Source organism: Lytechinus variegatus, chromosome 2, assembly GCF_018143015.1.
Source record: "Lytechinus variegatus isolate NC3 chromosome 2, Lvar_3.0, whole genome shotgun sequence".
Taxonomy (NCBI): Eukaryota; Metazoa; Echinodermata; class Echinoidea; order Temnopleuroida; family Toxopneustidae; genus Lytechinus; species Lytechinus variegatus.
Window position 1 is genome coordinate 34,517,104 of NC_054741.1, and position 26,791 is coordinate 34,543,894.

At 35.9% G+C, this 26,791-nt stretch overlaps 1 protein-coding gene across 3 annotated transcripts; it reads left to right on the plus strand.

Moving 5' to 3' along the window:
• Positions 1-26,791, plus strand: LOC121407931 (centrosomal protein of 72 kDa-like). Of its 3 annotated transcripts, XM_041599183.1 has the most exons (15): positions 3-135; positions 6,860-7,025; positions 8,383-8,537; positions 8,832-8,893; positions 9,611-9,710; positions 10,106-10,231; positions 10,949-11,050; positions 12,108-12,848; positions 14,325-14,510; positions 15,464-15,564; positions 16,554-16,671; positions 17,888-18,105; positions 18,690-18,804; positions 22,180-22,279; positions 22,768-26,791. In XM_041599183.1, exons 1-15 carry the CDS (start codon positions 72-74, stop codon positions 23,069-23,071), a joined length of 2,658 nt encoding a protein of 885 aa, XP_041455117.1. In that variant the 5' UTR covers positions 3-71; the 3' UTR covers positions 23,072-26,791. The 3 variants fall into 3 exon arrangements, with proteins under 3 accessions (XP_041455116.1, XP_041455117.1, XP_041455118.1); XM_041599182.1 differs by having other exon boundaries at positions 1-135; positions 12,108-14,510; XM_041599184.1 differs by lacking the exon at positions 12,108-12,848 and having other exon boundaries at positions 5-135.

Genomic DNA, 26,791 nt, shown 5'->3' on the forward strand with positions numbered 1-26,791 from the left:
GTACGGTACGCTAGTTTCGTGTACTACTGTTGCTGCAGATTTTGGTGAAGGGGAAGCGGTAAAATTCGAAGATGACGCTCACGATAACCGAGGCTTGGATTCGAGATAGAGTTCAATTAACTCATGATAATTTAGGTAAGATTCCCATTATTTATTCATTTATATGCTGTCGTATTAGATATTATCAGTTACACTCATTTAATTTGCCTGGGAGTTATTTGCTCCGTGTAACGGCTAAGTATTATGGAATCGTTCGTGAATCAGGAGGCCATCCACATGGGTTTGTGTGCAATTTCTTATGCACACAATAGAACGATCATTATCATGATTCCGTGATTCAGATGCTCAAATGGTACGTAAGCGAAATCGCCGGATATTCGAGCACAGTGTACAAGAATATGGTAGGCTTATAACATTTTCCTAAGTAACCCGGCTGTCCATCGGGCTGTGACTTGAATTTTTGCAATGGTAGGCTTATGTTTAGACAGCTGGCAGCCGTCTGTTTCGAGGAGTTTTTTAACATTTTTTAATTTTTTAATTTCTCCTCGTCGACAGACGGCTCGCTAGCGTGTCCCCGCCATTAGGGGAGGTACAACGCAAAATCCCCCCGGCGGGGCTCATCGAATATTTTCTTAAATATATTACAATATATAAAAAGAAGCTTACCAAAATGCAGCTTGTTATTTCCTCTAGGCTTTGATTGGCATTTAAGTGGTGAAAATTCAATTGAAAAGGAACAAAATCAGTGACTTTCCTCGGCTGTCGTGTAGCTCCCAATTCTTCACTCGTTCCTCCGAAGTCGATAATGTACACAAACATAATGAGGTGGGATGAACTTCCGGGTCAACTGCTTATCGAAACCGTTGGCCAATCAGATCATCTCTTTTACGTCAGGCTTATGAATATTAATTTTCTTTTCCTTTTCAACGTTTGCTCGCCCGGGCACTGTATATGTGTGACGTAAAGGTCATGGGGCGGAGTCTAACTTTCGCCGGCCACTTTTCATGAATAATTCATTACCAAGATGGCTGCCCACTCTCCGAGTCGCAAGTGTCAACTTTTAGAGACAATCCTCTGAATGCCAGTTTCAAAGCGGGAATTTAGGGTAAGAAACTGTCGTCACTTAAACATTATCACCTAAAGGTGCATATGAATGCACTGTTTGTGTAAAATATCACGGTATTGAGGAGAAAAACAAGAAATTAGCCGTGGCCATTGAGCCCCCATACAAACGACGGTTTAACTTCGGTCTATGTATTTGGTGAGTGAAGCCAACGAAGTTCAGCTGAACAACCAACATAACAGAGACCGAAGCTTTTGGTCTAGCTTATGTTAGGCCCTAGTCAGTGGATCATATTTACCGTACACTTTTCATATTCATACATAAAAAATTAATCAAACTTCCAACTTATTTAAAAAAAGATGTAAAATTTTGCCAAATCAATTATGATGGTCACCGTCAGTAGAGGTGCACGGCCAATATTAACCCAGGGAGCCCAGGACCTTACGTGTAATTGACCATACTCACCTGATTAGCGTGAAGTATGGTCAAAATAATTCTCCGAATGAATAGTTAAAACTGAAATCAAGCACTTAGGGTAGCGCACCCAGTATTCGGTCATTTAAGGGGAGATCGCTCATATTTTTAATACATACCTTTGTTATCAAGCAATCCACCCAGCAAAAGAAAGAAAAAATGATCCCCTAACAAGTTTATTAAGTCTTTTTAAGTATAGAATGAGGATAAGCAAAATATGCGTGAGAGAAATAGGAGATGTTTTCAGCCCACTTTTCGGTCGCGCGATCCAGAATTCGGTCACGCGATAGTGCGTGGTATTTCCGGTTTTAAATACAGGTGTATTACCCGTTTATATTGTACTTATGCTTTCTAATTTGTGTATTACCTGTTTATATTGTACTGATACTTTTTAATTTCGTTGTCCAATCTTTTTTTTTTCTGGAAATCACTGATATAAAATGTTTATGTAACAAAGAAACGAAACGATGATTGATGTGAAAAATTTTACAATTTGAAAGTTTATCGTGTGATGGCGTCGTTTATGAAAATAAGTGAACATATAAATTTTCATCCTATAAAGATGAAGACATGACGTATTAGTTTCACTTTTCTGTTATTTTTTTTCTTTCTTCCCTAAACAGATGCAGTATGATTCACTTTTGTTCTTTTGGATTTCAGCCTTAAATTGAATTGTTCTTCTTGATTTAGACCTTAAATTGAATTTCACAATTTTTATTTATTGATACATGATGAAAATATTTTCTGAGTGAGTTCTATAAAGTTTTGTCAGTTTTCTCCCTTTGATTTTTTTTCTTCCAAAATTTGTATTTTGCATGTTTATGACTTTGTCTGCTTTGTTTCGGTTTAGATCCATTATTTTATGCTCGTTAATAATACCTTTTTGCATGTATTTTTAGTTCCTCATTTTTAAGAGTTTTCAATTGGAATACTTTCAGATTATTTGTTTCTAAGACATGGAGAGCGAGATATAATTCTTGTATGATGTTTTCCCTGTTATTCCCCTTCTTTCCTATTTCCATTTTGCATGTTAGCATGTTTGACTCCCTCCAAAATAACCTTACTATTTTAGAATAATCTTTTCAATTAATTATTGAAGCATGATCGTAATGAAAATTGCCGAATATGTCAATTATAACATCCATAAAATTCAACATTTGATCCAAATGCAATTGAAAATAGAAAATATATCTATATATTCACCTCTATTTTCAATTGCATTTGGGCCAAATGTTGAATTTTGTGAATATATTACCCATACAGTTTAATTTTCATTCGATATTCAATTAACATATCAAATAGTTCTGAAGGGTAATTAATCAAACTCACAATCAGCCACTCGGACAATCAATTCATCAAACCCATCCAGTCAGTCATAAGAGTCTTATTAAATAATTAAAGTATATGTCTAATCGGCAAACTGCCCTATGCCCACTAACAACTTGAAGAGAATTTTTCAAACAGCCCCAGCAAACTCAGAAAATCAATCACTCAGTCATTAATCAGTCAAATCAGAAATACTATCAATCGGCCAATTGATACATAAATATGTCAATCAGAAACCATTCACTCAAGATATCCGTCATGCAATCATTGAATAGATTATAAATCACCAAACTTATAATAAAACAGATAAATTGAAACTATGAAACTTTGTTTGTAAAATTCAAGTAGATATTCTTTTTTTTTTTGCTGTTGTTTAATTGAAATCAATGGCAAGATAATTGTAATTAATCGTCATAAAAATGAATTTGGTATATTTCATTGATTTAAAGAAAGAATAGTTATACATAGGAAAATTAAATTTCGTTCCGTTTCACAAATATATAAAATGGATAAGAAATGACAAAAATACAATAAATTATACAAAAGAATATTGCACTGTAAATTAATGATTAGAATAAATCAATATCAGCTGAAAAAAACACAAAATTGTTTTGGATAAGACAAATTATACTATAAAATATTTTAATGTAATATGGAATCCTTGTACATTAAAAGGGGTTATCCGGGCTGAAAATATTTATAGCTAAATAAAGAGTAAGATTGTCCGATTTTGATCAAATTTTCAGTTTTTCATTTGTCTGATTTTACTTCATCTGTTCGAACCATATTATTTTCAGGCCGGAGAACCCCTTTAAGAAGTAGTTCATATGGTACATGTATAAACAAAAATGTTTCAATGTCGTTTTTATCTTTGATAAGATTTATTCAGGCAACGTTCTCGCTACCACGCGTCACGGTTGTCGGGCGCCGACAACCCTGAAAATTTTCAGGGGAAATCCGACAACCGTGAACTTCCCCGACAACCGTGGCCGACAACTGTAAAACAGGCCTAGATCTACAAAAAAAACTGAATGTATTTAATAACAAAATCTGCTTTTCAGATCCTAAAATAAACTTGACGATTATTTCGTCCTAGATTTCTTCCCGGGATTTCTTTGACTCACTCACTACGCTATACGATACGACCTCGACTCGAGGCCCAATCTCTTTTGTGGGAAGCGCGAAGATGTTTACCTCGCATTTGCGTATCGCATTGCTCACATTATTTACAGGTACGTCTTTAAAATGGTAGTAAATACGCTCAAAAATAAAGTGAGTTGAGAGGGGTACCGTAGGTTACTGGGTTGGGCAATGTAATTATCAGATTATTAGGAATTTCATTTGATATTATCCGCGGATGTAATCACTTATTTTGTCAAAAATAAAGTGTCAAAAATAATATCAAAATTCGATCGGATTTTAATTTCATCTCGTCCCAGCCTTTGCTACATCGGGGCTACATCGACTACGGTACATGAATTCATTGAATGCTTTTCTGATGACACTCCCTAGATCGAGCGAATTGAGAAAATTAATCAAAGATCACGTTGATAATGACAAAGCCAAAGGAATGGATTGACATAATGTCCAACTCATTTACTTACAGCATAATGATTTATTCACATTTATATTCCGATTTTACTCCATAATTTCCAAAGTCTTGATCTCTACATCGATTTTTTCAAAGTGTTGATTAATTTCGCGACGGTGTGTACCAAGTTTTGTATCACTGCACTAGCGCTCGCAACGACTACATTCAGGAAAAAAAAATCGCACATGGCATCAAAATCCTTGATCTGGGGATCCGAGTCTTCCAGAATTAGATGGGATCCAAAACTAATTCAGTTTGAATGTTTTTTTTTCAGATATTCATTGAATCTGTTACAATTTTCATAAGTAATGTTCTTTATTAATATCATTCACATCATTACAACTCATCTTTTTAATGTGACTTATACGTACATACAGTGTATTTTCATTTGTATTGTTCTTTATTGCTCATGGCCTGCCAATTGAATAATGAGCGCACCTGTCACGGTCCTGAGAAATGTTTTTAATCATCACAGTGAATGCTTTATGAATTTTGCTTAACAACTACGTTTTAAAATAAAATATTATTTGAAATTGATTTGTGTGAAGGAGAAAGAAAAAAATAAAGGGGGGGGGGTGGTCGTGGGCAAATGATGGGATGTTTGTGACTTTATGGAGGAGGGGATTGGCGAAAAGAAGTCAATGTTCGGAGCGAATGAAATTAATATTCATTTATGGATGTGTCTACTGTGATTGATCATTGTGGCTGCATAATCTTTATGGCGATTGAAAAATCCACCTTGGGTCGGGAGGGGTACGTGATTCAATAGATTTCGATAGAAGTACACAGGGGGATTGACAATTCATTCACGAATTGTGTGAACGTTTTAGAGGATATGTATTTCGTTGTTTACGCCCACAATGAGTTGCTGGTATAATTTGAATATCGTTGGATGAATTTTTCAATTTCACTGATGTTATATTTTCTATCGGAATTGTGCTTTTATAAAGTTAGCTTTACAACGTCGTTAGCCTGATTACTGCGAGTGGATGATATTCATGAAATGAGTTAACGAGACGCGCCAAAGCCGATGGCACGTGATCTGATTAGTATTCATTATCTTGGGCTTGAGCCAATCATTGTGCTTGAACGGACTTTCCCGATTTCCCACCCTGGAATGTGTGCCACGTGTGTGACCTTTTAACCTGTTGTTTGAGTGCGAATCAGCTGATTTCGTGACCTCAAATATTCTTCATGTTGTTTACGCTGGATGAGTGCTATACTACGATTAAGAAAATATTTTCACTTTTAATAAACTGTTAAAACGTGAATTTTTGTAAATTTAAAACTACTCACCTAAAGTGATATTTTGATGCAATTTATTGAATCACGTACCTCGATCTTCCCACTCCTGATGCAAGAAAATATTTTTTTAATTTAAATGTACAGAAAGATTATTCAGCCATCATCATCAGTAGAATTCTAAAAAATATATTCGCTTCGAATATTGACTTCTTCACCAATCCCACACACACGATCTCCATATCCCCTTGTCATTGTCCACGCCACGACCCCTCCCCTATCGGTCTTTCCCGTCTACAACCCCCCCCCCCCCCCCCTCTTCCTCTCTCTTTTATTTGTACGCTGTATTTGTAGGCCTACATAGTGTATTACCTAAAAATATTTTTCCTATCAATTAACCTATACTTCCAAAACATTATAAATCGCAATTAATAACAAAATCGTAATATTAAAGATTTATGAATGACTAAAATAATTCTCACGCTCGTGATGAGCACATTCATTATTTTATAGGTGAGTAACGAACAAACACAGCAATAATTGACAGTGATAAAAGAATCTTGATAACAGAGTATAAGTGTAAACATCATCAACAGAAATCTTATGAGAGTTAGTTTCAGAGAGTATCTGAATAAACAAAACAAAAATTCATGCAAATTATATAAGTTAATTGGGGACCCCTTCTCATGAATACCGATGTCCATTACTTGGACTTCCGAGGCTTCCAAACAAAGTCGGAACAATCCTTGGATTTCGTAAGGGCGTGACACGGCGCAAGCTCAAAGGGCTACGCATGCGGTCCGTAGATGTAGTCGGTCATTGACATAAGCAACACGCATTCACAAAATTAATCGCACTTTTACAAGGATGTAGCGGTCTAAACATTGAAATAATGGACTTAATTTATCGATGCCATCAATGTGCATAAATCAATGAACTGTAAGTATAAAATGAGATCGACATTTCCTTTCACCTTTTTAAGTTATATATCTAAGTAATTGCCTTTCTTCTTCAATCGCAATTCGCGCAACCGTTACGGCTGTGTGGCCGGAAAAGCATTAAACAGACATAAAATGTAATAAAAAGATATTATTAAAATGTTAAAAGTCATTTCAAAATTCTGCTTAAAACTAAATGCTTTATCTACATTCTTCATCTTGCAGAGGATGTGCGATCACTGTCGTTACCCGGTACGTATCAAGAGAAGATAGGCGGCCTTGGCAATGCACTCTCCAGCTTTACTCGACTCAAGCACATCGATCTCTCTCGTAATGCACTGCAGAGTCTTCAAGGCCTACACCACCTTAAAGCTCTTGAGAAGCTAAATCTGTATCCTTTCCTCATGGAGATTACTTTGTAGTTTAACTATCACTGAACAGATACTTGGAAATAGTTAAAAATAAAAATAGAGTATGAGCCAGTTCGTAGTTCCTTTCTGCGCATGATCAAAAGATTCTACGCATGATCAGAGGAAGGTCGTTTGTACTAGATTGACAAGGTGGTTTAAAATCTAATGAGATAAGCACCAACTTTGATGTCTTGATTATTCATATATTCATTTGAATTGTGGTTTTCATTTACATCCACAAAATACAACAATGCGTCCACGAACGACTGGTATTTCACAGTTTGCCAAGTACATTGTGCAACATGCTGTGATATGCATTCAAAATAGGAATGCAACAAACACCTTCATAAAGTGTTCATTGGTGTGCTATTCTAGTCACTTGGTCTATTCAATTTCTTCATCCTGCTATGTTAGGCAAGCTTACGTAATATCTTGCTTTGAAATCTGCCTATCATAATGAAAGAAATGAAAGGTCATTTGACCTAAATTGTCAATGAAGTAACTATGAACTTGTCTATTACATCAAGTTTTTCACATCAGTGGAGATACATGTGGCCATTTTATGAAAAATTATAAAATGAAGAGATATTTCTAAATTTCCTTTATAAACGTTTTGTTGGTTGATTGAAACTGATTCATTCGTCCTTTGGTGAACAGGGGCAATAGTAGTGCAAAACTGTCCGGTATCAAAATGATATCTATAAAGATACTTCTAAGTCTCATCTTTCTTTGTTCCCTCCTTTTAATTTCTACAATGTATCTCTATCATTCCACCAACAGTTCTTTTGAGAATTAACCACTTGGTGAACCATTTATAATGTATAGGTTAATTGTATATCAGTAAATGTGCAGTGTTTGATAATTTGCACTTATTTTTACATGAATATGTTGCTCAATAAGTTGTGATGCTGACATTTTCTGGAGGAAAAAAAATGCATTATAAAGAAAAAACTTGCATAAGAAACTTGGTAGTCAGTAGTCAATACAATTCCTTTATTTGTAATACATGTATACCTTTTTTTCATACTGAATTTGAACAGGATTTTGCAAAGAATGAAACCATGGAGAACTAGTAGTACTGTACCTAATGGAGGGTAACTATTCAATGGAAATTGACTACTTTAATGCAGAATGCAATCCCACTGAGATGATGCACTCATATGGGAGACAGTCCCCATTATTTTATTGTTTTCCTGTTTTGAGGTGTTCACTTTTTTTGGGGCAACAAACCCCATTATTGTTTTTTTCCTTCCTTGACTATTTAATGTTATTAAGATATTAATTCATTTTGGGGTAGTCCTTCCTACTATTTTCTTCCTTGACTTTAGTTTATTAAAGCTATTACAATAACATCAGCAGTATTCAAGAGCTGAAGAGATTGAGACACAACACTAGTCTCCAGGAAATAGACCTCCGGTTGAACCCTGTAACGAAGAATGAACCCGATTACAGACTTTATCTGGTTCATATGCTACCCAATCTCAGGAAATTAGGTAAGTGTATGCCGATTTGTATTCATAATAGTATACAAATAAGACTTATAAAGAAGTACATGATGTATCTATGGAACAGTTTTAACGCTATGCCTCCATTGTTCGAACTGGGTGCAGGTAATATTGGAAGGGAAAAATGACACTGAGAGGAAGGGGGGGGGGGGTTCCTGGCTCAATTTCATGTTTTTGAATGATTTTATAAAAAGTATGGAATAATCTCTAATGAATTTGTCAAGAATTGTACAAATACTAGGCTACATGAACTATACAATATTCATTATCATTTGACTTTAGATGATAGATCAGTGCGAGAATCTGAAAGGAAGACGGCGCTACTTCACTTTGATACAGATCAGGTAATTAATTTGTTTCGCCCAGCGAAAAGATTGTCTGAATGTAATACCAATATTGGAAACATTTAATCACTTATTTGAATTTATTTCCAATCATTTGATTTAGGATACCGTATAAGATGAAACGTGTTTATTTGTTATGCAAATTAAGTCCGCTAAGCAGGGTTCTCTGTACAACGTTGACGTGTCGCACTCCATTTTGAAAGGTTTAGGAATCAGACGCTTATCGGCCTCCGCAGTTTGGGGGAAATTTTGAGTTGTTTAACTCACAATACGTTTCACAAAACGAACTAGTATATTGGTATGGTGGGATATAACGGCTAGTGTTCCATTTTTCGACTATCCATTGCATCCGATTCTTTTCTGGCGGGACATAAAACCCACATTTATTTATTCATCATTGATGATCAAAATAATGAGAATCAGATTTTAAAATAAGATGATGATGATGATGAAAATGAGAATGTTGGAGATGATGAGGAGGAGGGGACGATATAATGATTATATTTTGCTGTGGTTTTACACACGTATTCAATGTATCAATAATTCTTTAACCCCCCCCCCCCCTCTTCTCAAGTCCAAAATTCATTCATTCTGATGTGTAATTTGACTTGAAATTTTGACTGACTGACTTACTGAATGGTACAATTGAATATTGATTTTTGTGGATCACCGTTTGGTAAATACACTTCTCTTCCTTTGTTTATGACTTGACACCAGGCGATGAGTATGACAGAGCATACCGCACCACAAGGGTTAGAGCCTCTGAGAGGAGAGCTACCCAGAACAAAGCATGTCAGAGGACTTGGAGGAAGAACAGGTTAGAAAATGATCGTATTATTTTAAATCATTCTTTTATCACTTTGTTAAGTTATTCATTTGTTTTGTTTTTTTTATTTATGTATGTATTTATTTGTATGTTTATTAATTATTGATTAATTAATTGATTTATTTAATAATTCTTTCATTTATTATTTTCTCTAAAAATTATTTTTAGTTTTTTTTTTCATTCATTAATTTATTTATGTATTCATTCATTCCTTCCTTTCTACATTTCTTTTATTTATTCTTTTTCTTCTTTCTTTCTTTCTTTCTTTCTTTTCTTCTTTAATTCATTTAACCATTCATCCATTGAATTTGAGGAAGAAGTGGAGACATATATTTTGATTGAGTTCAAGAATTGATCTAGATTTGGTTTCTGTTTCTTTCTATCAGCCATAGAGGAAGATGACAGTGACCTTCTTGACCTGTTGTCCAGAACTAATGGTGACCTTTCGCGACCTCGTCCTGTCACAGGCTCCAATGTGACCAACCCTTCTGTGGATGTGCAGCTTACACAAGGTTAGATCAAATCATACTCTTACCAATTTTAAAGCCAATTTCACCCCCACAATACATGTTGTTTTCAAAGGAGAGAAGTCATACAGGCATAACACCTGGAATTTCATCAAAATGGTTGTGATCTTAGAAAGATATGACATTAAACAGTTTAAACAGATTAAACTCTTGTGCAGATTCCCAAAAGTCAATAAATGAAACTGGGGTTTTGAAATTTTAATTATAGACAATTCAAACGAAGAGTATATCAACTTATGCATGCTACCCTCATCTATTCTTCAGTGCATGCACCTACTTCTCTGTCCATGACTGTAGGAAGCAGTTGTATAGTGCCAATAATGATCAGGCTCTAACTTTAGAATAAAACAGTTGAGTGTTTGCTTCCTTGACTGCGTATTAAATTTAGATCCCTTCCTTGACCTTTCCTTACTGGGCTGGAACTACTATATCTATCAGATCCTTAATGCCTCTCCACGTTTGAAGTCTGTTCTGTACATTATTTTAAATTGTCATTTTACGTTTTATTGTCATTCCATTTTGCCAATATTTGATTTCTCCATATCTTGTATGTAAGTTGTTTTATATCGAGTGAAATAAAATGAAATGAATTGAAATAGGTGAGCCTTCCAACATGTCCTTTCTCCATGAAGATGCAGCCTCATATAATGCCAAGAATATGACTGAGCATATGTGTAATATGAAATTTGGTGACCTGTTTAGATTACCAGAGAGGGTACAGTCAGAGAACACCTCCCCGAAGGAAAGCAGAATCCAGCCCATCTAGTCGTGGTGTTGAGAGGGATAGAAGCTTGTATCAGTCTGGTGAGTTATCATCTTTCCACAAAGAGTTAAGATTGATGTAATGTGTAGCTAAGAGATAAGAATTTGCGATCAATCAAAATATTACAATTCTTTGTTAGACAGGTGCCTGGATCAAGATCTTGTTCCTATCTTACAAAATGTCTTATGAATCGAAAGGCCCGTTCGCAGGCCTTACATGTGTGTCAGGCGATCAATGCATGTTCATTGTATATTGCCTTGACGAGTGTAGATTACTGGTATAGAATATTGTAAATATGTATATGTTACAAATTTCCCTGCATCCTTTAAAGGATAACTTTAGAAAATGCAGATGAGAGAAATGTAACAGGAATATTAGATATTCATTTCTTTTCTTAAGCTTTTGTTCTCTAGTTACAAAATTTAAAAGAAGTTTTAATTCTTTTTTATTACAATTTATTTCATAGTTTTGTTAATTCATTTACTGCTATTTATTAGTATTATGAATTGCATGAAGTAGAGTGTGGATTTGTTGCTGTTGGCATGGTTTTATTGTGTCATCTTGTGAGTTTGGTTTTTCAGTTTGATAATAATGACAATCTAACCCCTGACCTTTGACCTTCCCTATCTACAATTTCATGATCAGTTTATATTACCATTATATCCCTCTTGGAAACAAATATATATAGAAATATCACACCACCCAACATTTTCACTGCATTATCCTTTTCTTTTGTCCACTTCTAAAAACTAAATCCCATTTTTTTCAAACAAACCTTGTCCTTTGATCCTTTGAACCCTGCTAATTGATTTTTTTTTTACTGACATGGAATACCAATACCGCTATATTTCCTTCCTCATCCATGGGTCTTTTGTGCCTAACACTTGGAACATTCTTTTGTACATGTTGGCAATAATGATTATATCTTCTACTATTCATAAAATTAACACTTCTACTTGATTTCCTACATGATATTCTGAATATTGTAACTGTTAAAAAAAAAATCATGACATGATGCTTGATCCTTCATTCATGACTGTACAATGTTTTGGGGACCAACTTGATCTGCTGTACGATTATTTGTTTGTTTATGCACAGACACTGAAACAGTTTTACCGGAATTAACCGTAGACTCCTTGTTACCATTGAACACTTCCGCTGCAAGCGATTCCACCGGTAGTCTCTTAGGGGCAGACCCTCTTGATCAGCTTAATGATTCTAATCTCAGTACGGGACTGTCTCCTCTTAGACTACCCGATGCACCTCTTTCGCACGCAGACCCACTAACCTTGCATGATGACCTGTCATCCCAAACTGATACTAATTCCGTTATGGATGATCTCACAAAATATTCTGACCTATGGCAGCCATCACATTCACTTCTGGAAGAGAGGAAAGCATTTGAGCAAGAACACAAGGACCTGTTGTCACCAACAGACACCAATAGCTTAATAAATGGAGATGTTGCTAAATTAGGCAAAGGCAGACTTTCTTTCTCACCAGTGGAAGAAAGGAGAAAGTTGGATTTTGACACTTTTTCAGAAGATAGTTCCTTCATAGGACCTGACAAGGAAACGACAAGTTCCTCAAGTTCATTTAGTCGGTCCACGGTATCTCAGAGTCAGAAGGAACATGTTAGTCAAAACTCTCTCTCATCAGCAACTCCCAGGGGAAGTAGCTTGATCAAAGCAGGAGACATTTATACTTCCATTATGTCCCAGACTCGGATTAGCAGGGCTAGGACGAGGGGTAGGTCAAGGTCTGCATCACCTGACAATAGTCCATTGAGTGTTGCGGCAAGCACAGGATCTCGACTAACATCACCGTCTCGAAGTCCAGGTACTCATTCAAAGTCTTTTCAAAGAAGTCCAAGTCCAAAAACAATTTTATCTGGCGTAAGCCCAGGTCCTAGGCAAACATCACCCATTAGGAATCAACAGATAAGTCCTAATAGATCACAATCTCCTCACATACGTCCACAAGAAATGTCCTCTCATAATAGACCAAGTAGTCCATCAAGAACTCTGTCTCCTCCTCGGAGTCCTGTAAATGCTAAACCTAGAGATCTGTACAGAGCAACATCTCCCTCTACCATTGCATCAAGGCTGACTCGCGATCCTAGACCTAGAACTCTTGATACACTATTATCCCCTCCCAGAAGCCCAAATAGAATATCATCCTTTAAAAGGCCCGGCAGTCCAACAAGACCAGTTTCACCTCCTAAGAGTCCAGTAAGAACACCAATGAATGATAGACGTCCACATTCACCCAGAGCCCTGTCTCCTTCTATTGTTCCAAAAGAGATGGTCCAGTCCATAACTAGAATTACATCAAGAACTCTATCTCCTCCTTTAGATGTAGGGCTTCCACTTGATCAATCCTTGAACACAAGGCCTGTTTCACCAGATAGAAGTACAAGATCTCATTTAATGCCAGTCCTAAAGAGTCCTGGTTCTAGTATAGGATCTTCTCAATTGTCAAAGGAGTCAAAGAAATCTGTTACTTTCATGTTAGGGAGTATTGATGGTCACAAAATCGATGAAGAAAACAATAAAGAGGAATTAAAGAGAGATCTCTTTGTAAATCCAAGTAGGAGGCCTGAAAGTCATTTGTCGGGATCTGTCCATTTTGCCAACCATGGTAAAGATCTATCAACCACAAAGATGTGGAATACTTCATTGAATAGAAATAATTCTAATGCAAATGAGGACAGCTACATTAATACATCTGACCTGGTGCTCACTCCCCAAGAAAATAGGTACTCTAATTTGGTTGTTGGGAGGGAAAGGGATAATTCGTTGTCTCATTCTGAAAGCAATAATAAAGATAGGTCAAAGACAAAAATGGTGCTGTTCAAAGATGGAGATTGCAAATCAGAAAATTCAAAGTCTGAATCGAAGACGAGACACTCCAAAAGCTCGAATGATAGAATCCAAGAAATTTCGTACAGTTTCTCATTGCATGATGATGGGTATGTAGGTCCGAATAAAGTATCTCAAAGTTCACACTCCCTGCACAGTTCTTTCCTCTCTTCTTCAATTTCATCCAATAAACCACCACCTAACATGGTAAATCTAACCCATGCTAATCCTTGTCAGCATGCATCCCTTCCAGTTTCCCTTCCAGACTCACCTAACCCTACCCCAAGCACCACCTCTCCTCCTGCTACTAACAAACCCCAGGGGTCTGTCCTGGATCCTCCCCAGTCATCGGACTCCAATATTTCCACGGAGTCCCAACCAAATCAACGTCAGAGTGGAGTATTGCCTGTCATTTCACCTCATCACGTTCACCACCTATTAACCCCTGCCCCAGAACCATCCCAACATTTATCAGATCGGGAGAGATCACAGCAGCAGCAGCAGAGGTCAAAGGTTGAGGTCAGTCACCCAGAGCAAGAGGTCAGAGGTCGTGTGGACTCTAATCTCAAGTTTACCGATGAAAGCGATGCATACGCAGCTTATTCTTCCAAAGTCAACTTCACACCAAACCCTAAAGCTGGTGAGTAAAATGGTTTCTATTTACTTGGTCTACAACAGTTGGTCTATTTCTCAGATAGTCTTATACAACATGGGCTAATTCCATTTGTTCTATTATCAATTTGTTCTAATTTTCATTTGGTCTATACTACACATGGTCTAATGCCCTTTTAGTGTAATTTTCCTTTTGTTAAAGTGCAGTTGGTCTAATTTTCACTTGGTCTTCTTCATATTTTTTGCTTTGTTATATGAAGATTTGGTTCATAAAAATACCAAATGGATATTAGGCAAAATGGGTAAAGCCTAATTGGAAGTCAGACAAAGTGGTAAAAGGGTGAGTGGTGATTAGACCTGGGTCCTGTAACACAAAGATAAGCGATACAATCGCTAAATTGAATAGCCTATCAAGATCAGCGTTGCATGCGCATTTTGCTCAGCAGACTGACTAGGAATCAATTAGAATTGCTCTTACAAATAAGCGATGAATCGCTAACCTTTGTAGACAAAGTAGGATGAGACCAAATGAAAAATAGACGAAGAAGGTCTACACTAATCAGTAATTCAGCAGTAAAACGATACCAATTAGCTTTACTGTAGGAAATGTAGATATATCAATGAAATTGATGTATTGTTTCATTACCATTAATGACATGTGTAGTTTTTGTTATCTTTAAATTGGCGGCATTATTTTTTATCCATGTACTTAATCTGTGTGCTTGAACAGTTAAAGCAGAGTAGGTGAAAGGAATGAATAAACTCATTTTATATTTTTATGATCGAATGAAGGGAATATTAATTCCAACATTCTCTAACCGAATGTGCATATATGTTTTCATTGAATGAACAAGTCAATGGTAATGGCTTCTGATCAGACTTTTTTCTGTGTATTTATTTCCATTTCATGTATTACATTCACATTAGCAATTTTTAAACGACTTCAAATTAAGTTGATGATATATTTATTGTTTTTTTTAGGTACTAGAACAGACTCTTCATCTTCATATGATCTACACCCAGTGTCGGGCGTAGGGGAGACCTTTGATGACCCACCACCAGTCCAAAGAAATGTAAAACAGGTATCAATAATTTCAACTCTTGCTCTCAACAAACTAGAAATTTACCTCAATTTTTTGGGGGGCTATGAACTACAACCTTTTTTTACCTTACTTACGTCTTGAGTGTGTATAGTCAATCTGCTAACTCTGTAGATAGTAAACCCGGGGGGGGGGGGGGGGGGGGGGATAACAAAGTGCCAAAGTATGAGTTTAAACTCATCCTTAAGCTCCATTGGGTGATTTCAAATTCAGTGTTGACTTATTGGTGTTGGTGTTAGGTCAATTTTTACACGAGTATAAAACACCAAACATAAAAATGAAGATGGTCCTGAAAAGTCACTCACTAGTTTTTGAGATGTTAATAATGTGATCTGGATCAGTTTTACAAACTCAGAATAGATTTGGAGCTATGGGAAGCAATCCAAATTCCAACGCAATCACCAATGCCAACACCGAACTTGAAATCAACCAATCAACCAATGATATTTAATACAGTAAAAAATGTCTTTTAAGGCCAGTTGGCCACCCTAAGGAAAACAGAAAAATGGCCTTTATAGACAGGTTGTATAACACATGCCACTCTCAAATGGGAGACAATTAGGGTGGCTACTAAAGACAGGTTTTCACTATAGCCATGTGGCCACTATAACCTGCCTGACTTTACTTCATTTCATTGATGAATATATGACTGCGCTTCCCCTGAGCATGGCCTAACCAATACAGTAATGCGTAATATGTCACGTACAGGTAGGAAAAGCATTTAAGAGCGATTTTAATTCGTATTTGAATCTTTGTGAAATATCTCCCTTGTCTTCATGTATGAGTGATCTCAACCTCTAATATGTATTATTCTTTAATTCAAGTCCGGCCTCCTCACATTCTCAGCTTTTTGCAGCTCCAAAACAGTATAAAATCAGCAATATTTTTCCTATTGACTCGTTGCTTGGCTTTGTGATGCTATGAATCTGAATGAGAATAATACCAATACTTGTATGGCTTCTCACATACAGAATGGGACAACCTCAGCTCCAGCAATGAGTACGAGTACATTCTTAGACAGTCTCCTCAACCTTGTCGACAGATACTGGAATGGCACCAAGTCTCTTCATGCACATTCCAAATTCCAAGGTAAGGAGGTTGTTGGACATTTGGGGATATTTTCATTTATTTACCTACAGATATTTTCATGTATTTGATATATGAGCACATTCATGTGGAGCAGTGTGGCCCGGTGGATTAATCTCTGATCTTTGAAACAGAAGGTCATGGGCTTGAACCCCAGCCATGTTGTAATTTCCGGGAGGGGGGGGGGGCAGTCAAATGTTTTGCTGTACACACGCTTGGTCCAACACTCCCTAAACGAGATTTTCTTTGCTCTGTGTGCAAAATAATCCCCTAAACAAGTTTTGTGCAGGCTTTACACTTTTTGGCCCCTGAACAAGTCGTCGTCACAATATGACCTCGGGGGAAAAAAGCTTGGGGAAGAAAAAACATACCCTAAATATGTTTGACCCTGCGATTGACCATTGACCAGTCTTTTAAAACTACCCCTTTTGATACCCGTAACGAGTGCACGCATGGCCCTTGTCTAAAACTGAAAAGACACCCCTTTAAACATGTTTTTTTGGTCACGTGTGTGTGCATCAATAAATTTGACTGGTCCCCCTGGGGTAATTTCCTTTGCCAAAATATTTATCCATCCACATTGTGCTACATTCAACCCAGGTGAGGTACATGAATACATGACAGGAATTTAATCCTTGAAACGCAATGCGCATCATAGCTGCTCTGCGAAAGCCAGGGTAATTATGCTGCATTTAAGATTCAAGATAATGTGTTGCCATGTATAAAAAAATACACAAAATTTGTTATCGGGCATATAAAAGTGAGTACACATTACGCATTGACATTCATATGATCAGTTTAACAAACAATCATAAATTGTAATATACAGTGTATAGAGACTCCTGATAAAGTATTAAGTGCTATATAAGCAATTATGATTATCAGATACTGGGTACTATTATTCAGATATTAATCAATTGCAAGAAGAAAAAAAATGAATTGTATGGTGAAAAATATTGGATAAGTAGATGAAAAGGACAAAACTTTATGCATAGAAAATTCAAGTGTCTGTTCTTCCTTGAATAAATTAGTTTAGCTAAAAAATTGTTCTTTATAGATTTTTGTTATTTTTGTTGTTCATTACCCTTTGCATTGAGCAATCCAACCACAGGCTTTTGTAAACTTAATAGAGAATACATTGTATTATTGTTATCTCTTTTTTGGGGAAATAATGTGAACTTTCGCTTGAACTTGTTACTTTAACATTGATTTTTTTTAGGTCAAGCCCTGCCACTTGTAGAGAAACTTCTAGCAGACCATTCAGCGACTAGCCAGGAACACATGGATAGACTTCAGCTTGATGTAGCACGCTATGCACAGGAGAATGTATCACTACGCAACAAACTAGGCTCTACTGCAGGGGCAAAGACCCAACAGGATACACAAATGGCAGGATCAGAACTGCAGAGGGCGCTAGATAAATCACAAAGAGATGTGGTGAGTTATTATCAGTATAATTCTAATCCTGTTTATGCCGCAGTCACATTTCGCCTACGATGGCCATATGGCGAGTCAAAAACGGTTGTTGATATAACTCTTATGGGGTGTTGCAAGAAACCTGTGATCAATTGCAAGTCTATTTTTGGTCCCTAACTCAATCACATGTCTTGTAGTTGATTACAAATTACTGATTGATTGCTAATGTGCTCCTTGAAACAAGAAGTTTAATTTGATTTGCTACAGCCAACGTTGATTTATCAGTTGTAAAATTGCAACAGAATATTTGCAAATGATCGCAAATATTTTCTTGCAAAACCCCCTTAGACCAGCCTCTTGTATATGGTTTGTGTAGAAACCTGTAAAATAGCTGTTTTCGACTCACCTTGCAGACCCTGCAGGAAGACATTCCTTGAATGCCAGAGCGCCTGTAGGCAGCACGGCTATAGCCGGGGTAAATATAATAATATCTCTATTGTAATGCACAGTTGAGCATATACATATAGAAACTGCACAAAATGAATGTACAACTATTGTTAATAATTATCATAAATTCTTGTTTTTATATTTTGTTTGGCTATCAGGATCGTCTGTGTCTTGAGCTACGGGAGGTTTCTGATGAGAACAGAGAGCTCCAGGTTCAGCTCCAGAATGCTAGAAGACACACCGATGATGGTCCATCTCAGAGAGACGTCAAAGGTAAACAATCAAACCTCCATCATGTCTTCATTTTCCTGTCAGAAAACCTGGCTTTAAACACCCCAATCAAAGTGAAGAATCGATGTTACAATCGTGTACCAATAAGAAGCTTGGATGCTACAAAAAACAACAATGCAAGTTATTCCATTATTTATTTCTAGCCAGCCAAGTATGGAGTACCGGAGTGATGACATCACAAAAAACTTTTTTTGCATTTCAGCATTTTTGATACCATATTGTGGTTGAACAAGATGCAAAGTACTACCAAAATTTGGTGGGAATTGGTCCATGAATATGACCTGGCAGAGCTGCCAAGTAGTACGATTTTTCCGTATTTCATACGGAAATCAATTTAAAATGCGGCAGTACGCTTTTTCATGATAAAATATGGGAAAAAACAAATTAGAGAAGAAAAGGTATTGTTCGCCCCACTATAGCATCTGGGGGCTTTCGGGCGGAGATAAAAAAAAAATGGCAGCCGTGTGTTGCTGCGCTCTTCGTTCAATGAGTTATGCTTTCATCAAGGCTTTCCGATTAGAATTTTCGATATCCTGGCGAATCAATGCGGATGACAAGTTCTGAGCGCACGCACGTAGTTTACAAGCGCAAAGCAGTGGCTCAAATCGCGATATTTTGCGACTGGTAAATACGTCTGTAAGGATGATGACGTCATCCAAGATGACAACTTACGTTGACCGACGGAAGGATCGAAGATGACGATGTTTCGATCATAATTTGAAAACGAATTAGCGGTAACTGTCTAAGGTACGGTATTTCTGAATTTTATACATTTTTCCATAAATATGGATGCAATTTCTTTTTCATAATGTGACATTTAATGATTTTATGTGCAAAAAATGATCGGAAAAAAAATCAGGTTTCCGTCGAATGTTGGATCTAACGTTACTGCTAATACGTTGTTTGTACGTACGGGCCTCCAAATTCTTCAGTCTATGTATTGGTGAGTGAGCCAACGCAGTTCAGCAGAACAACCAAAATATCTAGACTGAAGCTTTTGGTCTCGTGTGCGACGGTGTGGGGCACAAAATAATGTAAGAAGTGATCGAACTTTGCCATTATGCATGCATATTTATCTCATGGTAAAAATACAGATTTTTGGTCAAAATACTGATTTTGGGGGATAAGAATACTGAAAATGCAAATTACAACTTGGCAGCTCTGACCTGGTGAATACATAATGAGCCCCATTGTACTCAATGTATTAATTGTCTTGGTTCTAAACCAGGCCAGTAATACATTGACTTCCATGGGGCTAATTATGTATTCATGAGGTCATATCTTGGGGCCTCATGGACCGATTCCCACCAAATGTGGATTGTGGTGTTTTTCATCATGCTCTACCAAAATCTGGTATCAAAAATCCTGACATGCAAAAATTGAACCTTGATGACATCATGCTTCGGTACTCTATTTAGTAGGGAAAAATCAAAATTAGCAGGTTCTGGATGTTTTTGGTCTGAATTCTTTGATGTCACACAGTGTCAGTAGGGTTGTGATGAACTAGATTTGCATGTAAAAATGTTCAATTATTTTCCTGATTTCCAGATGAAGAATTCATTTTTTTTTTACAATTTGAAGAGGGGTAATGAAACTCACAAATATATGATGCTTAAGTGAATTAAGATTTACAGCTCTGGAATATATTTGGCCAAGATTTATTTCCACTCCTTTTTTCTACGTTCTATCTCTAGTGATTGGGTGTAAACCCTTTTCTTGACAAAGCAATCTTGGCCAAATAAGAGCCCCAAAAATGAATTGTTAAAAAATCCTAGTCAAGATAAAGTTATTCATAGGAAATTTGAAAAAATATATATTTATTGAACTGTATCCTTTTTGGGGGGGGGGGGGGGTGGAGGTCACACTATCAATTAAATTCAATTCAATTTCAATTCAATTCAATTCATTTATTTTTTCTTTCAATCTTTTTACATTTACAATGATAGTTCAATAGACATATTTACAAAATATAATATATAAATCATTTCTATAATACAATAATGCTATGAAATCGAAAGAGAAGGAGACCAACTAAAAAGCAGAGCTTGTAGGGTGAAGGCCCCCTTTCATAAGTACATTTTATGAATAAAAATATGATAAAATAAAGAAATAAACAATACATAATACAATGAATAAAAATAAACAAAAATAAAAATAAATAAAAATGAAAATTAATGAATCAGTATACACTGTATACAGAAATCATAAAACGATTAAACATATATACAAAGAGAAATTAACAAACACATTTACATATTAAGTTCTGAATTACATAACTTTGTGAAAAAAAAAAAACGATAATCTAATATGAATCCAGAAGATATTTTTTCAGTTTTCCTTTGAAATTTTGTATTGAATTACATTGTATAATATCCTTTGAAAAAGAATTCCATAATTTTGGACCAGTAAAAACAAATGTCTTCTGTGCAAACGATGTTCTATTCAGAGGTAAATGAAAGGAACTCGCCTGGCGAGTAAAGTGCTTATGAATTGTATCATTTTTAACAAACATATTATTAAAAGGTAACGGTAATTGTTTATTAATAAACTTGTACATTAACTGTCCGAGTCGAAAAGAAAATAAATCTTTAACCTTCAAGACTTTATTTTTCAAAAACAGAATATTTGTATGTGCCCTGAATTCTGCATGACTAATAATACGAATCGCTCTTTTTTGTAATATAAAAAGTCTATTAATTTGAGAATTCGCTGCGTTACCCCATGCAACTACTCTGTAATTCTGATAAGGTAAAATTAACGTTGAATATAATGATAACAAAATATAATGGGGTAAGAAGTGACTTAATTTTCTAATGACACCAATATTGCGAGCAATGATTTTACAAATATTATCAATATGTGTTTTCCAAGAAAGTTTATCGTCAATGAACAGTCCCAAAAATTTAGTAGATCGCACTCTTTGAATAACAGTCTCATTTAAAATTACATCTTTTGGTACAGTCGTAATCTTGTTGCTAAATAGCATGTAGCTAGTTTTTGCTAGGTTAAGAGAGAGTTTGTTAGCTGTTATCCAATTAGAAACATTTTTTTTTTAGTTCGTCATTGAATATTTGCGTCAATTGATCTAGGTCGGGGTAATATTACTCTTGCTCTTGGTAATATTACTCTTGCTATTTATAATCTCATGTTTTACTTTCTCATTTTGATCCCTTTGACATCCCTTTGCTACCTCTTGTGTCTAGCATTGACCATATAATAATTCAATATTAAAATGAAAACAGACTGGTAAAAGAAGCATACAGTGTTCACTTATATTGCAGGCAGTCTTAAACTTTTTTTTCAAATGATGGTAGTTATATACATTATTACTAATGTATGTGTGTTTGTGTTTTACAGGACAGGAAAAGCTTGAGCAAGAGAATGAAAAGTTAAAGGTCCAGCTCAAACATGTCTCCCAACTCCAAGAGCTTGCTACCATGCTGCAGGAAAGCCACAAGTAAGCACATTATACCTACCTACGTCCAAGAAAGGCTGGAGGTCACCCCCATAATTTTTTATGTATTTGAAAAAAAGGAGAATAGAATATGAAAAGGATGAATAGGGAAGAAAGATGAAAGAAAAGTATTTAAAAAAAAATAGAGTTCTGGGTCATTTTACACCATATTACCCCTGTTATTTAATTACAACAAAAAAATGTCACATTGTTCATCTTGCCCCCCTCCAAAAAAAAAAAATATATATATTGGTGCTGCCCCCGACTGATTTTTCAGCTTTTCAGCTAACTGGAGTTTGAAAATTGGTATTTCAAAGATCATTGTACAGTCGGTTAGTTTGGCGATTGCATTCTCTGTGAGTTGAATCACCTACTGGTCCTATGGTGAAGAATTCCAAAAGATGTTTTTTTTTTTATTTTTGCGTGAAATGCATTGCCATGGTTACAGCTCATTTTACTATTCTTAATGGCAATTCTGTTGTCTTCGCCAGATCCTTAGTGACGACCAACGACCACCTCCTGAAAGAGTTAGAGGAGACCAAGCAGAGGCACATGGAAGAAGTGAAGCAGCTCCACTGGTCTTACAACCAGCTCAAGCAGACCATGGACATTACAATGCCATCATCCCACGCCCCACCCCAGTCAACCACCACTGCCACCACCCAGGGCGGGGCAGTCAACGGGTACGACAAGAAGGAGGATGGGAGCCTGTCGATGCAACCAGGGTATGGTAGCTACTCTCCGGGCAAGAAGGTGAAGGGGTTTAGCTACAGCAATGGAAGTATGTATGATTAGCTGAGGAGCTGTGGAAGTAATGTTGCTGAACATGTGATCTACCGTTGGTAAGATACAGATATACGCACTTTAAGTCCTCTTGTCGTTATCAAAACCATTGAAAGAGTTGATGATATTGGGCATTGCTCAGTATGAAAGTTCAACATTTACTCATCCTGATTGATATTTGAGAATGATTGAACTGAAAATAAATTGCAGCAAAAATTTGATGGAAACATAGTGACAAAATATAACCAGTCAAAGAGAAGTTATGTCACTGTGAAATCATATTCAAACAAGACACAGCTGAAGCATTCTGATTTCTTGAAAGAAAAAAAAAAACATTGATGACATAATTGAGGAGGCATTGTTGTTTAGTGGTTGCGACCCATCTTTCAGTCAGAGGGGCTTGGTTTTGAATCCTACCCCAGGCAGTAATTTCCTTCAGCAAGAAATTTATCCGTACTGTGCCGCACTCAACCCAGGTGAGGTAATAAATGAGGACTTGGCAGGAATGTATGTCTTAAATGCAGACTGCTTAACAGCTGCCAGGGTTGTTATGCTGCTTTATAGTAGAGTTCTTCGAGACTTCTGATTCTTACACCTAAGTTTAATTATCATTCAAATACATAACAGAAGCAAATTTCCAAAACGGAAAAAATCCACCAAACCTGAGGAACTTGTATGGTAGTCAAATCGTGTATCTTAGCTGTATAAATAGTAAGAAAACACTGACTATGTTAAGAATACGGAACCAGATAGAATACAAAGATTTTTTCAGTTGTGATTTTCTTATCCTGTCAAATACCCATTCATTAAAAGTAAATATTACTATTCCTTTTTTTCTATGATGATGATAAATTTGTTAAGTGCATAATACTTTATCCATGATATTTGATGTAGAGTTGGGTGTTTTTTTTTTAGTTGCATAATGTAACTACACGTATACCTTACATGTTCGTGTTGTGTACAAAAATATATTTGTAGATGCAAAGATATACCCTATCAATTAAGGCTGATAATAAATTATGTAATGCATGAAAATCATGACAAGTTTGGAAATCGAAAATATCACATTTTGTATAGAAACTCGATTTAGTCTGTGAGACACTGTTGTGATGTTATATAAACACTTTTGCTGTGAACTTAGCACTAAGGCTGAATGTATCACAAAGTAAAAGATTTGTAGTCATTTAATTCCAAGATATATCATACGCAAGTTTTGATTTGTAGTTGAAAATTGCACCACTTTGAAAGAATTTGTAATTTGTCCATTTGCAAAGCATTATTGAAAGGCTATTGCTATTGGATTGTATATGTATGTAGATTTATTCAATGCAGATCTCATCCTCTTGATATTGCGAAACACTGCCATATGTCTGTTTTTTGTATATTTTGAATTTGAAGAATGCAGGAAAAAGTGAAAGATATTTGTAAAAATAAGGGAAGTTTTATCTTATAATACCTTTATAAGTGGTTATCATGTGGAATCAGTGATTTTAACCAGTATTAATATATATCATAGAGTGGGTAACCATTTCCTGCAATCTGATTGGACAGTCGCTGTGCATTTGAATTTCGCTTGGCAGATGATCAATATCATATAATTTTTGCAACAGCCTCTGTATAAAGCATCTATTGTGCTAGTAGGTCATTGTGACATCATCACACATGGAAACTGATGAGCAGGAGTATGGCATTCTTGGTTGAAATCATAATACTCATAATCCATTCTTCAATACCCTGTAAGTTGCCTGCTTTTTGGTTTGCTATTTTATGAGAATGCCCTTTGAATATAATGGTAAAGCTACTTGTAAGTGCCAATGAAATTTTGGAGGCATCTGGTGCCAAGGTCCTAGGTTTGGTCCTGGGCCCTGTTGCATAAAAGCTACCAATATGGTAACTTTGCCATCCATTGGTGACTTCTCTGAAATCCTAGATTCTGATTGGCTGTTGATCATCGTTACCATGGTTGTTACCATTGGATGGCAAAGTTTCCATAATGGTAACTTTTATGCAACATGGCCCAGGCTTGCAGCCATAGTATAGCCAACATTGGCATTAGCATCGCACAGGCTTTCGGAGCGAGGAGGCTTGCAGTCACGGGTAGGCTCTAGCCTAAGCCCCTAGTCCTAGCAAGGATGTATCCGGTATTTTTTAAGCATAATGAATGTACTAGGCTAACATATTAATAAGTGTAATATATAGATAGTGATATAGGCCATGGTCAACATTTTTTCAAGCTAGCCATGTATTTTTCAGCAAAAAAAATATCAACTTTTCTATAAAAATAATGGTGCACAGGTTTGTGTGTTGGTAGAGCTAGTGAACATTTGGTATTTTGGTTACTATGGAAACTAGTCTAAACCCACAAGGCACATAACAATTCCAGGGTCCGTTTCATAAAGACTTGTTATGATAACAAATGCCTAATTTCTATAACAAGTTTCCTATCAGCCAATCAAATCAAAGGATTTCAGTAGCTTTGAACTGTTATTGCAGATTTGTAACAAGTTTTAAGAAACGGGGCCCCAGTTTTGCAGAGGTGGTTTACCGTACACCCATGTGTAAAGTCCTGGAAGGACCAAGATAAAAGTTGATAGAGATAGAAGTGAAATGGAAAGGCAAAAAAAAATGGAGGTTTGGAGGTAGATTATTCTTTTTGGAATGAGTGTATTCTTTAAAAGGACTGTAATTCCAGTTTTTCCTTACTCTAAAAAACCTACCAATTTTGTTAAGCCTGTGTATCATTTGTAAATACCGGTAGTAGTTTGTATATCAGCACTAACAGAATAGATATATGGATGAAGATTATCAGTACTGTAGCAAGGCTTTTGTGATGTGGCTTACTTGCATGCGAGGATTGTGAGATGCATAAATTGTAGTTTACTGTCATGTTGTAAGCATGCAGGATATTAATTTAAGATTTAATATGAGTTTTAATAGAATAAATGTATTTAAATTCAATTCATCATTATCTGCAACCATCCGAGCCAAAAATATGCCCGTTAGTATAGTATTTTTCATAGTTTGTTGGGTCTTTTAAATGTAAAGAACATAAAATTATCTTGCCTTGTTTCTATTCATGGAATGACAGCTTATTTTATATCATTGCAGATGATTGATTTTTATTTTTTTTTGAGGGGGGGAGGGTTAAAAGCCTCTGATCTGATTTCACTGTTGGTAAAACCTTTTAGTTTCATAGAACTCATTGATTATATGTATACCTTTGAAAAGTAACATGACTATTGAATAGTAATTACTAATATATCTATATACATATATACACATGTTTGTGTGTATGCTGATTATTTTATTCATTAGTCTATTTTAAGGTACACCTGTATATGAAACCTTGTGTGGTATATATTTCACTTTGCTCTAATTTCATGTAAAGCATGAGAAAAAATTGCCAGTCTCACATATAGTAAGCTTTTTTAACATTTAACAGCCTTAGATAATTCAAGGTCACTCACCATGTCCTTTGTTATTTCATGAATATATATTTTTTGCACGTGATCAAATTATGCAATATTTTTTCCGACAAATTTCAAGAATGTTTGTTTTGTGAATCACGATTCTCTTTACAGTATTTTTTTTTCTGCTGTGCCGTCCATTTATTGAATTCAGGTTAACATTAATGACATTCCTAACTGGTCAGTATGATTTTTTTGCTACTATATTACCATGGAAATTAAGTTTGTGCCGAGAGTGTAAAATAAACATGATGTATCACATGTA